This window comes from Mytilus trossulus, chromosome 5 (assembly GCF_036588685.1).
Source record: "Mytilus trossulus isolate FHL-02 chromosome 5, PNRI_Mtr1.1.1.hap1, whole genome shotgun sequence".
Taxonomy (NCBI): domain Eukaryota; kingdom Metazoa; phylum Mollusca; class Bivalvia; order Mytilida; family Mytilidae; genus Mytilus; species Mytilus trossulus.
In genome coordinates this window covers 62,939,030-62,952,713 of record NC_086377.1, presented here as the reverse complement: position 1 = coordinate 62,952,713, position 13,684 = coordinate 62,939,030, and the positions used below count along the sequence as shown (strand labels likewise).

General features: G+C 32.4%; 1 protein-coding gene across 1 annotated transcript in view; it reads right to left on the bottom strand.

Annotated features, from left to right (window-relative positions):
* The window catches only part of LOC134718171 (uncharacterized), a 55,634-nt gene that overhangs the window by 36,577 nt on the left and 5,373 nt on the right, over positions 1–13,684 (bottom strand). Inside the window, exons 3-6 of the mRNA XM_063580661.1 lie at positions 7,817–7,981; positions 3,709–3,759; positions 3,088–3,162; positions 2,067–2,180 (exon numbers count right to left, since the gene is read on the bottom strand). Of these exons, the coding sequence (XP_063436731.1) occupies positions 2,067–2,180; positions 3,088–3,162; positions 3,709–3,759; positions 7,817–7,981 (405 nt within the window). The remainder of the gene's footprint in view (positions 1–2,066; positions 2,181–3,087; positions 3,163–3,708; positions 3,760–7,816; positions 7,982–13,684) is intronic.

Below are 13,684 nucleotides of genomic sequence, written 5' to 3'. Positions count from 1 at the left end.
TGATACAGCTCTGAAAATGGATTCTAATATGACGTCCTTATTACGCTTTGTAAACAAAGCCGTGTTCTAATGAGCATAAAAAATATGTTTGACACATGCGCACGAACTTACTGTGTATATAAACGTAATTTCTATCGTTATCCTTTAAAATGTTTACATTTAAGCAGCAGGAATAAACTTTTATTATTTTTTTTTTATAAAACAACATATTTTTACACTGCTTGTAGTTTTTGAACTTATCAAATATGAAATGTAATGCACTGACTCCTCAGGAAAAAAACTCGCTAATGCTCAGTGTAAAATATCGACAAATATCATGCCTACCCATGTTAAAATGAGCATAGAGGATGACATGAAGGATTTATTTATTAATTGTAATTAAATATTTGACATGTAATAGGTTTCTGACATAGAATAACTGAATAACAAAGAACTTAGAGTTGGTTATATAATCTGAATTTATATGTTTTGCTTTTGTGCAATTCATTATGCTGTTGTGAATTGAACCCTCCCCCCCAAAACAAAATTAAAAAGATTTAAAATCCCTTTATTTCTTTTGTGCAATACACTATGCTGTTGCAAATTGTTCCCCCAAAACCCAGTTCTAAAAAAAAATGTTTACCCCCTTTTTTGCTTAAGCGCAATACACTATGCTGTTGCCTATTGACCACACCTCCCCCCTTTGTTTTTACAAAAAGGCAAAAACCTGACATTTCTGTATACATAATTCACAAGTAGTGTAAGGGAGGTAAATTGAAACATACACAACATTGTTTTTAAATGTATTTCAATTTGAATTACCTCCCTTACACAGTTTACCTCCCTTTCACTGTTTACCTCCCTTACACTGTTTTTAAATTGTCTTAATTGTCCATTAACCAGAAAAAAAACAATTTTTTGCCCCTTTTTTGCACCTAATTTCTGAATGGTTTGAGCCATAAACCTCCAAAAGTTGATCCTAACAAACCCTTTGTTGTATGAAAACTTGTTGAGAGATTCATACACTTAAACACAAGACATTGTCTAGAAACTACAAAAATTCTTATTTGGGCCCCTTTTTTGCCCCTAATTCCTATACTATTGGGACCATAACCCCCAAAAGCAATCCAAACCTTCCTTTAGTAGTATTGAACCTTCTTGTAAAAAATTATAGAGACAGTCACACATTTGCTTATAAACTTAAGTAATTGTCTAGACACTAAATTTGTCTTCAGACAACAATGCAGACGATGCAGACAACGACATAATAGCATTATCCACGCAAAATTTGTATAAAAAAAGGAGATATGGTATGATTGCCAATGAGACAATTATATTCAATGTTCAAAATGAAGTGACAGTATGCAGTAAAAGGCAACCATGCATTTAAATGGCATTCTCTATTTCAAACATCTAAAAACACATTGCTTTTCATCACATGGAAAGTAACCTAGTTTGCTATATTGACAACATTAAAAAAAAATGTGAAGTAAAAGGGTGATTAAATATGGCAAAAGATTTTAAAAGGGATTTCTTTGTTCAGGGAGCAATTAGAAGCTATATCATTCATCAAAACACACAAGACTTAGAGGAAAGTAGATCCCTACAATTTTATCGCCCTCTAGTTTGTGTTGAAAAATGCCAGCCGTGACGTGACCAGATTAAATTAAACTTAAAAAAAATTCTTGCTCAAAGCCGAGCTTATTGAAATGCTTAACTTTTGTTACTAAGTATTAATGGATGGAAACAGGGATTTTTTTTATCTTTTTTTTTTTTATATAGATTAGACTTGGTTTTCCTGTTTGAATGGTTTTACACTGGTAATTTGGGAGCCCTTTATAGCTTGTTGTTCTGTGTGAGCCAAGGCTCAGTAGTGATGACTGTACTTTGACCTATAATAGTTTACTTTAAAAATTTATAAATTGTTGTTTGGATGGAGAGTTGTCTCATTGTGCTCATACCAAATCTTCCTATTACATCTATATAATACAAAAAAAATGTCCAGCTGGCTCAAATATATTTGTGTAGCCCTGCTCATATCTAGTTTAAAAGTGTTGAAAAATGCCACCTGTGACCAGATAACTTACATTTTCATTGCCCTGCTCAATGCCCATGTCCACCAACTGTTGATGAGTATATTTAATCGTTTCCATGGCTTCTTGTTTCACTTTTCTGTCAGATTCAGGATGTAATCCCTTTGGCTAAAAATAAACAAGATAAAAGTATATATCAATACAAATATTGGGGATGATAAAACTACAAGCATTGACAAAGGACCAAAATTTTAAGGTCAAATCCAAACAAGGAATCATAACTATGAATGATGGAGATACATATTACATTCATTATAATTCGGAGTTTAGTATGGCGTTCATTCTCACTGTACTGGTATATATATTTGTTTAGGGGCCAGCTGAAGGACTCCTCCAGGTGCGGGAGTTTCTCACTGCATTGAAGACTGATTGGTGACCTTCTGCTGTTGTCTGTTCTATGGTCGGGTTGTTGTCTCTTTGACACATTCCACATTTCCATTCTCAATTTTATGATTTTTAAATTCTATAACATCATGAACATCAAATATAACGAATATCTGTATTATCATACCAGCATGCACCTAGTTAGTACTGTCTATTGATCTGGTATCGATCTAGTAATAACAATTTTATTGCACCAGATGTACATTTTGACAATTAATGAAGAGAGCTAGGATGTCCACAAGATGTTGCATTATTACACTTTCTAACTGAAAAGCATATATACACTATAACTAAACACATCTACTAGTCTTAAAATAGACTTTTTATGCACATTTGAAACAGTTATTATTCTGAACCAGATTAAAGAAATTTCAGGACACAAAATCAAAATTCAAAGAAGTTTAATATAGTTTATATAAAAAAGAAGATCTGGTATGATGCCAATGAGACAACTCTCCACAAGAGACAAAATGACACAGAAATTAATAACTATAGGTCACTGTATGGCCTTCAAAATTAACTTAGCCCATACTGCATATAGTCAGCTATCAAATGCCCCAAAATGACAATTTAAAACAATTCAAACGATAAAACTAACAAAGTTCATTTTTTTTTTTTACAATTTGCAAACCTTTTTATCCTGTCCATTGACTTCTATGATCATAGATTCTATCATCTTGGCTAGTGTCGAATCTTGGTTAACATTCTACAAATTCAAATAAACAGTTAAATGAAAAAGAAATTCTCAAAATAACATGCCATTTCAGAGTTAAGTGTGATATGAACTAATACTCATTTTTGTTTAGAATTTAGCTGATGCCCATCTCCGTTTGTGGGATATTCTCCCTGTGTTGAAGACCTGTTGGTGGACTTCGACTGTTTTCTGCTCTTTAGTCGGATTGTTGTCTCATTGACATTCCCCATTCCTATTCTCAAATTTATGCTAGGCTGGTTTTTTATCTGAACAAATTTGTTTTTTACAAAGCCATTTAAGGGATTTGGTCAGCATGCTTTTTAATTCTCTTAATTAAAAATATGAAATAAAATGAAATCCAGAATCTTTACTGAGCCACAATTTCCTTAAACTAAGTTCTTGATACATGTACATTTTTGTTTGTTACTACTTGGTGTTTCCTTCTGAGAAAATGTAGAACAGACAGTACTACAGCCAATTTTATATTATTTTAATGTCGAACAAATCTCAATGGTATATTTAAACCTGGTACATGTATATAAATCTATATAAATTTACCCCCTGATCTAGTAAGTCACCACCATAAGCAGTTATTTCTTCTAACTTTTCCTGCAATTGTAAAAAATAAAACTGAATAATATCACCCATCAAAGAAATTGTATTGTTCAAGGGCAATAGGAATTTCCTTTTTAGCTAATATGTTTTCCATTTCTCCATGACTTACATGCATCCAGAACTTGAACTTAATTCTGGTATCATTAATTTTTTCTCTAAATTCAATTTGAAGAAGTTTTTTTAAACACATTGTAGTGAAATAGAATTGCTTTTAGGCAAAACCCTCAATGAAGAGTCAAAATTAAGCATTTACCCTAATACATAATTGATTTTAAAAGGTTTATATATTTTGGCAATAACTAAAGCTGAAAATGTTTACAAATTAAAAGTAACCATGGTAATTCACATGAACCAATTAACTTCTGACCAATAGGATTGACCTCCAAACCAGTAAATACTTCCCAAGAACATAAACATAGACAATAACAGTGTAGTGTCTATAAATATCAGCTGTATTTGTACGAGGCTAAGAAACAGGTGTAAAAGTAAAAACACCAAAATACTGAACTCCAAGGAAAATTATAAAAGGAAAGTCCAAAATCAAAAGTCCAAACACATCAAACGAATGAATAACAACTGTCATATTCCTGACTTGGTACAGTATTTTCTAATGTAGAAAATGGTGGATTGAACCTGGTTTTATAGCTAGCTAAACCTCTCACTTATATGACAGTTGCATCAAATTCCATTACATTGTCAACGATGCGTGAACAAAACAAACATACTCAAAGAGTAAAAATGTCAAAAATAATTTTCCTGTTTCGAGCTGTCAGTCAGTACAAATACAGCTGATATTTAAAGACACTAAACAGTTATTGTCATTATCCTTGCAATTAATTCTGTGTACTGATTGAGCTTTGAAAGACACAAAAACTCACATTCTTGCTTTTATTTTTAATTTGAATTCCCTTGAGGCCCACGTAGTAATATTAAAATCACACATTCAGCTGAAGGCGGGTTTGCAAAAATAGAATCAACATAACAAGTAATTTCAACAGTAAAAACTAGATGCTCCGCAGGGCGTAGCTTTATACGACCGCAGAGGTTGAACCCTGAACGGTTGGGGCAAGTATGGACACAACATTCAAGCTGGATTCAGCTCTAAATTTGGATTGTGATTAAATAGTTGACACAGCATAGGTTTCTGACACAGAATGAATGTGTTCTAATGAAATTAAAATTTTTGTTGTGTTTTCTCTTAGAGCAATTCACTATGCTGTTGAATATTATTCCTCTCAAAAAAATGTTTGAAGAAATTTTCTTTTTATTTATGAAATTTCAAATGAGAAAATTGAACCCAATAAAGATTATTTTAATTTATCAGTTGGTAGTAAAAAGTGAATGTATATATAACAAAGATTTAAGTTGATTCTGGACAAAGAAAGATAACTCCAAATAAAAAAATTCTTACAATTAGATATTTCTTGCTTACTATTCTGGACAAAGAAAGATAACTCTAATTAAAAACAAAATTGCTATTTCACAATATTTTGCAATACGATATTTCTTTCCATTGCGCAATACTGTGCAATTGAAAAGACTTGCTATTGCACAAAACTTAATATAATTTTAGATCCTGATTTGGACCAACTTGAAAACTGGGCCATAATCAAAAATCCAAGTACATGTTTGGATTCAGCATATCAAAGAACCCCAAGATTTCAATTTTTGTTAAAATCAAACTAAGTTTAATTTTGGACCCTTTGGACTTTAATGTAGACCAATTTGAAAATAAGACCAAAAATGAGGAATCTATATGCACAGTTAGATTTGGCATATCAAAGAACCCCATTTATTCAATTTTTGATGAAATCAAACAAAGTTTAATTTTGGACCCCGATTTGGACCAACTTGAAAACTGGGCCGATAATCAAGAATCTAAGTACATTTTTAGATTCAGCATATCAAAGAACCCAACCGATTAATTTTTTGTCAAAATCAAACGAAGTTTAATTTTGGACCCTTTGGACCTTAATGTAGACCAATTTGAAAACGGGACCAAAAGTTAAAAATCTACATACACAGTTAGATTCGGCATATCAAAGAACCCCAATTATTCAATTTTGATGAAATCAAACAAAGTTTAATTTTGGACCCTTTGGGCCCCTTATTCCTAAACTGTTGGGACCAAAACTCCCAAAATCATTACCAACCTTCCTTTTATGGTCATAAACCTTGTGTTTAAATTTCATAGATTTCTATTTACTTATACTAAAGTTATGGTGCGAAAACCAAGAAAATGCTTATTTGGGTCCCTTTTTGGCCCCTAATTCCTAAACTGTTGGGACCTCAACTCCCAAAATCAATACCAACCTTCCTTTTGTGGTCATAAACATTGTGTTTAAATTTCATTATTTTCTATTTACTTAAACTAAAGTTATTGTGCGAAAACCAAGAATAATGCTTATTTGGGCCCTTTTTTGGCCCCTAATTCCTACACTGTTAAAACCAAAACTCCCAAAATCAATCCCAACCTTTCTTTTGTGGTCATAAACCTTGTGTCAAAATTTCATAGATTTCTATTAACTTAAACTAAAGTTATAGTGCGAAAACCAAGAAAATGCTTATTTGGGCCCTTTTTGGCCCCTAATTCCTAAAATGTTGGGACCAAAACTCCCAAAATCAATACCAACCTTCCTTTTGTGGTCATAAACCTTGTGATAAAATTTTATAGATTTATATTCACTTTTACTAAAGTTAGAGTGCGAAAACTAAAAGTATTCGGACGACGACGACGACGACGACGCCAACGTGATAGCAATATACGACGAAATTTTTTTCAAAATTTGCGGTCGTATAACAAATAACAAAACATTGTCATGATTGTCCAATTTGACATGTTTGAAACAGAAGTGTATGAGTTGTCCTAGGCTTCAGAATTTTGAACTGAACTTGACATTCACTCAACATTAAACATGCATACTGAAATTGACATGGTTGATTTGGTTACACATGTATATTTGTACTAATTCAAGTTTTTAAATTGATGATTGTCGTCGTAGAAAATCCTGCTGTTCATGTGTGTCTGTTATCAGAAAATTGGTTTAATTCTTATTGCTCTAAAGAAATGTCTGTTTTATATATAATTCAGGCCAATAAAAACAACAAATATTTCTGCTAAGTTTATAAGACATGCAAACTATATGGAAGAGCTAGCCTCCTCGAACAACATGCTCAAGGTTTTTTGATAACAAACAAATGGAAGTTTTTAACGACCTTGACTAGCACGGTCGGTTTTTTGATAATGTGATTACTTGGCCTTTTTATAGTGATTAAGGTGGTATGGGTGTCTTTCGCCATCTTGGATTGTAAATAACAGTGAATCTAAGGTCCATAAATTCTATCAAGTTAGCAAAATTTGATGCAGGAATGCAGATATTTAATGTGAATTTTCATTTAAAAGAACCAATTTATAAGAATATAACTTAGAAATATTAATATTTTTACAAGTGTAGATTAATTTTGGTTGTTTTTGAATATTTGCAAATTGGCAATTTAAGGGGAGGTAACTCTATAACAGTGCATTTTCTGAAGGACTCTACATGACATTTTCCTATTTTGTCTTTTAGCCAGAAAAAACGTACGGTGACCCTATCTTTTCTTTTGATTTTCACAAAGCATTGTCTGAAAGCAATCTTTTCCTAATTTATTTTACAATTCTATCATTTTGTTTAGTTTTTATTCACAAAATGTTGTTTTTTCCTGTATAATCCATACAAAATTTGTCATTTTGTCACAACCTGTAGCTTGAAAAAATGCGCGGTGACCTATCATTTTCATAATATTTTTGAACATGTATCAATAGATACTACATTTTGACAAAGTATGAACAAATTCTATCATTTTTATTTTAGACTCCCATACCACCTTAAATGTATTTAATTACCACCAAGACAATATTTCATTATTTGACATTTTGGACTGTTTGACTATTTGATTAGCAATGTTTAAAATTTATCTTGTTTAAAACAATAATTAATGATTATGTGATTATATTGGCCAAAAAAAGGATGATTATGTGATTGCTTGGACCATGAGGGGCCTTGTGTACCTCTTCTTTAGCCGGGTCATCCACATCCTCTGAGGTTCCATCCACATCTCTTTGTGTTTCATCCTCCACATTCCATAAGGTATCCTCACTGCCTGTGATGTCATCAACAGGGTATCTGTCTGAATCTTGGAGTCTTACTTCTATATCAAGAGAGTTCAAATAGGTCTGTAATAGTCAAAATATAATTATTCACCAAAGTTTAGTTGATTTATTTCATGATAATTAATCTTAACATTGTCATTGGTCAGACTGCACTCTCACCACAGCAGTTGGTTTTTTTCAAAACTACCTCTACCCTTTTTTATTGGGAAAATATGCAGAATTTTCATCAAATTGGGAAATTTAAAATAATCCATGAATTGGACTGAATCTTCAATTTACAGACCCATTTTCAAGAGTTAAACCCTGCTTTAAAATAAGACCCTATTTTGTCAGTGATGACAGGGCCCTAACTAAATTGAGGCAAATGAGGCAAATGCAGCATGTTTTAAATTTCAAAAAAAAAAAAAAAAATTGTCTTCATATCAAATTGTTTCCACGGAAAGTGTCTTGCAAGAAGCAAGTTCTCTTCACTATCTGGTGTCGCCCCTGCATGTTTTACATAATCCATGTTTCTATTTTAATTTTGGTTTTGAGAGTTGATAGTCTATTGTTTTTACTTCTGTGTCCTGGATTTGTCTTTTGTTCATTTATTGTCCTACTGAATGACTAGTCTGAGTGTTGATTTTCATTTGTAAACGTGTCACACTGTGTAATGTTGCATGATCACCGATGTCCAGGCATTATGCGAGAAAATGTTTTCAGAGTATACGATGCTGCTGGACACAGAAAAAAATGATCGTTCCTACATGGAGAATTAATTGAACTTGATATCAAAGAATACAAAACTGCCTTTTTTGTATATGAAACCACAGACTCTTGGGTATATGATGCAGATATTTTTTTTATTTCTTGTTGTTGATTTAAATATTCAATTTTCTATATTTATAATACATATCTATCACTTCTGTGCATGTCTCACCTAGTTCCGAGTGATTTAAACGACTCAGAGAAAATACCCAATTTTTCTTGGTATATATTGTAAAATTGGGTATTTTCTCTGAGTCGTTTAAATCACTCATATACCCAAGCGCCTGTGGATAAAACTAGATATGTGGCATGGTTTAAATTAAAGTAAGTCCACCAATTTCCCGGTATCAAATTATTTTTGGAACAAAACATCAATGTATTACCATATAACCTTTTACATCAAGGGTTAATTTGCATTAAGTCGTGTTCAGACCCTTTAACAGAAATAAAGGAATATATGCAGTACACAATGTCAATGTATTGAGAGTAAAAAAAAATGATCAATGGTCAAAGTTTTTATTCCTGTTCTTCATCTTGATAGTTGATGGAGGGTCTTCGATAATGAAAGAATCATAAATACCGTAAAACATTTTCTAGTCATTATGGTCCCTATAGTGTAGACTGAAACAGTACTAGTACTTCCAGTATATTACTCAGACTGCACACTGTCACTACATGTATATATAAATCTAGTCATAAAAAAATCACAAGTCAGCACAATACAAGACAAGAACAGATAGACAGATCCGGTATTAATGATTGAGAATTACGATTTTTGCTTTATTTATCCTACATATCGGTCTTTTAATGTTTTCCCTAAAACCTTAAAGTCTTAAATAACATGAGGCTATTTTTTTTATGCCAGAATATTGTCGAAAAAATTGCTAAAAATTATTTGCGTTTCTATGTAAGAAAGAGTCCCGGAAACGCTCAGAATGCAGGATTTTGTGTTATTTTTCTCAGAGCTTCTGGGGGCCTTCAGCGGCCCCCAGACCCCTCGCCAAATATTTTTCACCTCGCTACGCTCGGCAAATATATTTTCTCTCTTATTAAGAGAGGCTAGTTACGGCCCTGGATGATATATGAATAGATCCTCAAATGTGCACATATAGTCATTTTAGGCATGAAAAATGTTAAAATGACTGTTTTTCAGTTTGTATTCATGCACAATTACTGCTTAGACTGCACTGTTTGGGAAAAAAGTTGTCATTTTGGGAATAATTTTAAGCCAATTTTTCTCAAATTGGGATTCTTCTCCAGCGGGAAAAAGCCATTATTCTCCACTAATTTAAGGCAAACAATATCACTGCACAGGCACATATTTCTATCCATGGGATAAATAATTTTAAAAGAACAAGAAAACAGATTTGTACCAACAAAAACTATGAGACAAATCGTTCAAATAGAAAAAAAGAAAAGTGTATTCCCAATAGACAAAAAACAAGAGAGTTAATTACACAGAAAATATTCTATCCCAAAAAATAATAACTAAACAAGATCCAGAAACAAGAGCTGAATACAATTAAGTCAGAAACAAAACATCAGTCAACAAACAATAGAAATTCTTGGAAAAAGGATTATATGAAAATGCTAACTTTTCACTCACAGGCATGCCCTAAATCAATTTGTAGACAGTGTCATCTTTTCAACATTAATTTGTAAAGAAATCCATAAAATCCAAACCCAAGATCAGGGAGGGTACAATGTATAGGAGACCTACATGTATACACAGAAGATGTAAAATCTGGAAAAAAAACAGATGATAACAAAAATATTATCAGAGTATTTTACAAGCGTATTCACTAATGAACCACAAGGCAATATTCCAGAACTTAGCAAATATTTCATTAGATAAGAAAATAGAGGAATTAAAGATTGACACTGATTTGGTTTTGAATTAAACGCCTCCAGAAAATAAAAATGGTCAAATCACCTAGCCCTGATAATCTACACTCCAGACTGCTGTTTGAAGTCAAGGAAGGTATAGCTGAACCACTAGGCACCATTTTTAGCCAATCTTTAACACAAAAAGTAGTTCCAAAGGATTGGAAAAGAGCCCTAGTGAGTGCAACATTCAAAAAAAGGAATAAATCACAAGAAAAAAATTACAAAATGACCTAAAAAATCTCGAGAAATGGAGTGACACATGGCTGTTGAAGTTCCATCCAGAAATATGCAAACCCATAAATATAAGTAGAGGGGTAACTTAGAGATGACAAGACAAGTTATAAGCTATTAGGTCATGATATTAGCAAATGTAAATAAGAGAAGGATATTGGAGTAGTAATTGATGAAGATTTAACCTTTGAAAGACACATATATGCGAAAAAAGTGAACAAAGCTAACTCAATTTTTGCAGCATACAGAAGGACCTGTACATTTAAAAACTTAAATGAAAAAATCTTCATACCACTATACAAAACATTAGTGAGAACACACTTAGACTATGCTACTTTAGTATGGGCACCTTTAAAAAAGAAATCCATTGACAAAATCGAAAATGAACAAAAAAGGGCAACACGCCAGATACATTGAGACTTTTTAGGTCATTTTGTAGTATAGTTTGATCTGATTCGCTTTCAATAATTCTGAAGATTTTTGTGTTGTCCGACCGTGAATAAGTAGGCATCTTACATTATGTATGTCACGCAATCAGGCAAGTTGTTTATGTATAGAACAAATAACAGACATGACAGGGGGCCTAATACTGAGCCATGTGGAATTCCTGATGTTAAATCTTTCCACTCTGATGTTTCCCCATTTAATGATACTTGTTGTTTTCTATAAGACAGAAAATCTGTAATCCAATCTAGGATAGGATTTGTTATCCCAAATTTCATGATTTTCTTAACGAGTCGCCTGTGGGGTACATATTTGTACTTTGTCTAAGGCTTTCATGAAGTCTGTATATATACATGTATGCAGTCAATCTCATGGCCATTGTACATGTCTTTAGCTTCTGTCCATTTATCTATTACCTCTAATAGTTGTAGTGCTGTTGAAAGATTGAAAAAACTTAAGCTGCCAACATTGACATATAGAAGGGTCCGAGGGGACATGATTGAGACATACAGTAATTATTGTACAAGATACTTAACGGTAAATATGATCCAGAAATGAGTTCATTTCTCAAATTAATTTCAAATACAGAAAAAAGCCTAACCTTAACCTATAATGGTTTACTTTTTAAATTGTCATTTGGGTGGAGAGTTGTCTCATTGACACTCACACCACATCTTCCTATATCTATAGCACATGTAGCACAAGAGTAAATAGTAATAAAATCAATCACCAACGATTCAAAAACATGTCGGAGGAAAAACAGCTTTTCAGTAAGAATTGCAAAATTATTGAACAATTTACCGGATAAAGTAACAAAAGTGCCATCTATGGAGGGGGGTAGGACCTTTATCGGGACTCCGGGTCGAGTGTTTTTAAGCCAGGGATTTCGGGATCAGGAACACTCCTATCCCCCTCGTCTATAAACGCATTCAAAAATAAATTAGATAAGTACTGGGAATACGAGGAAATATATTAACAATCAAACATACGAGTCTGGTGAAGAGGAACTCTGAGGATCCTCTACCGGAAAACATCATTAAGTATCATTATTATAAGTAACTGTAAACATGGTAAATATATATAGGTGTCAGACCACCAATTACTCCCTCCAATTTAGAACGTATGTAAAAGTAGACCTACTCTGACACAAAATAGTGCTTTTGATGTCCTTGTTTACTTAAACTAACTAACAAATTTGCAGAAATGAAACTTTTGGTGAAAGATAAATATATCTAGATCATTTTGAGCCAAAATTTACTTGTCTATGAGTTTGCATTAAAAATTGAGGATTAATGCGCTCCATAGTATGCTAATTTTAGATTTCCAGAAAACCAGGTTTTTGTTTTGGAGTACTTCTATTTAAAGGTCAGTTATTTTGTTAGAAGGCTTTAAAGGTATGCTGAAAATTGGCATGTAGAAAGCTGAAACATGTACAATTCAGGATATACCTGGTTTCTATGAAGTTAAACTTAAGGTAAAAATTTTAGAAAGCTGTGAAAATTGCAAAATTTGGTTGAACAGATAGGGATTTATAATTGGTGGTCTGACACCTTTAAGAGAAATGCGGTGAAACCCAAAATTCAGAAAACAATTGATTTTTTGGTCTTAACTGATTATTTGAAATAGTAGTAGCCACATTTTAATCTTTTTGGGGGTAAAAAGTCACATATTGCAAATTTGGAGCATTAAACCTGAATTTGTGCTATTTTTAGCTTTTCCCACCCTGACAATATGCTTTCATATAAAAAATGTTATAAATTGTTATAAATGCACAGTAAGTTGTTTCTTTGGTGTTAAACATTAAAACATAGGTTGATTACTACCCCAAAAAAAATTGTTGTCATGAAGATTTAATGAAATTATTTGATTTTTACCCCTTATATCATTGCGGCATACCATGTATATGGCAGATAACATAGCCTGATATAAACACTGCATAAACTAACAAAAATCTCATTTATTATCTCAAATGAAAGTTTTATACCTTAAATTTTATTGACTGATAGTAAATAAAACAGTTAGATGGCCAAAACTGCACTTTTGATCAGTTTATAGTCACATTACTGACACCAGGTGTAAAAAAGGGGGGTCAATATTCCTTGATTCTTCAATACCTTTGATTTTTTACTAAACTCATTGTAAAAATTGTGGAAAGTCTTTAAAGCAGTAGAACAAACAAGGAACAATCAACAAAAACTGATCTTGACATTGAAAGTTTATGTTCCTCTAGTCCAAAATGAGATTTTAAAGTATTTTCTATCAAAGGCTTACATTACAGTCAGTTTAAATTGAGCTGTGAAATTTGTAATATGAGTCGCATTATGCTCAGAAAGGATTTTTTTTTACTACAAATTGACTAAGGATTAAGAATAAACAAAACAAGAGATTTCTGATCAACTTTTTTTGCTCTTTAGGTGTCAGACCACCAATTACTCCCTCCAATTTAGAACGTATGTA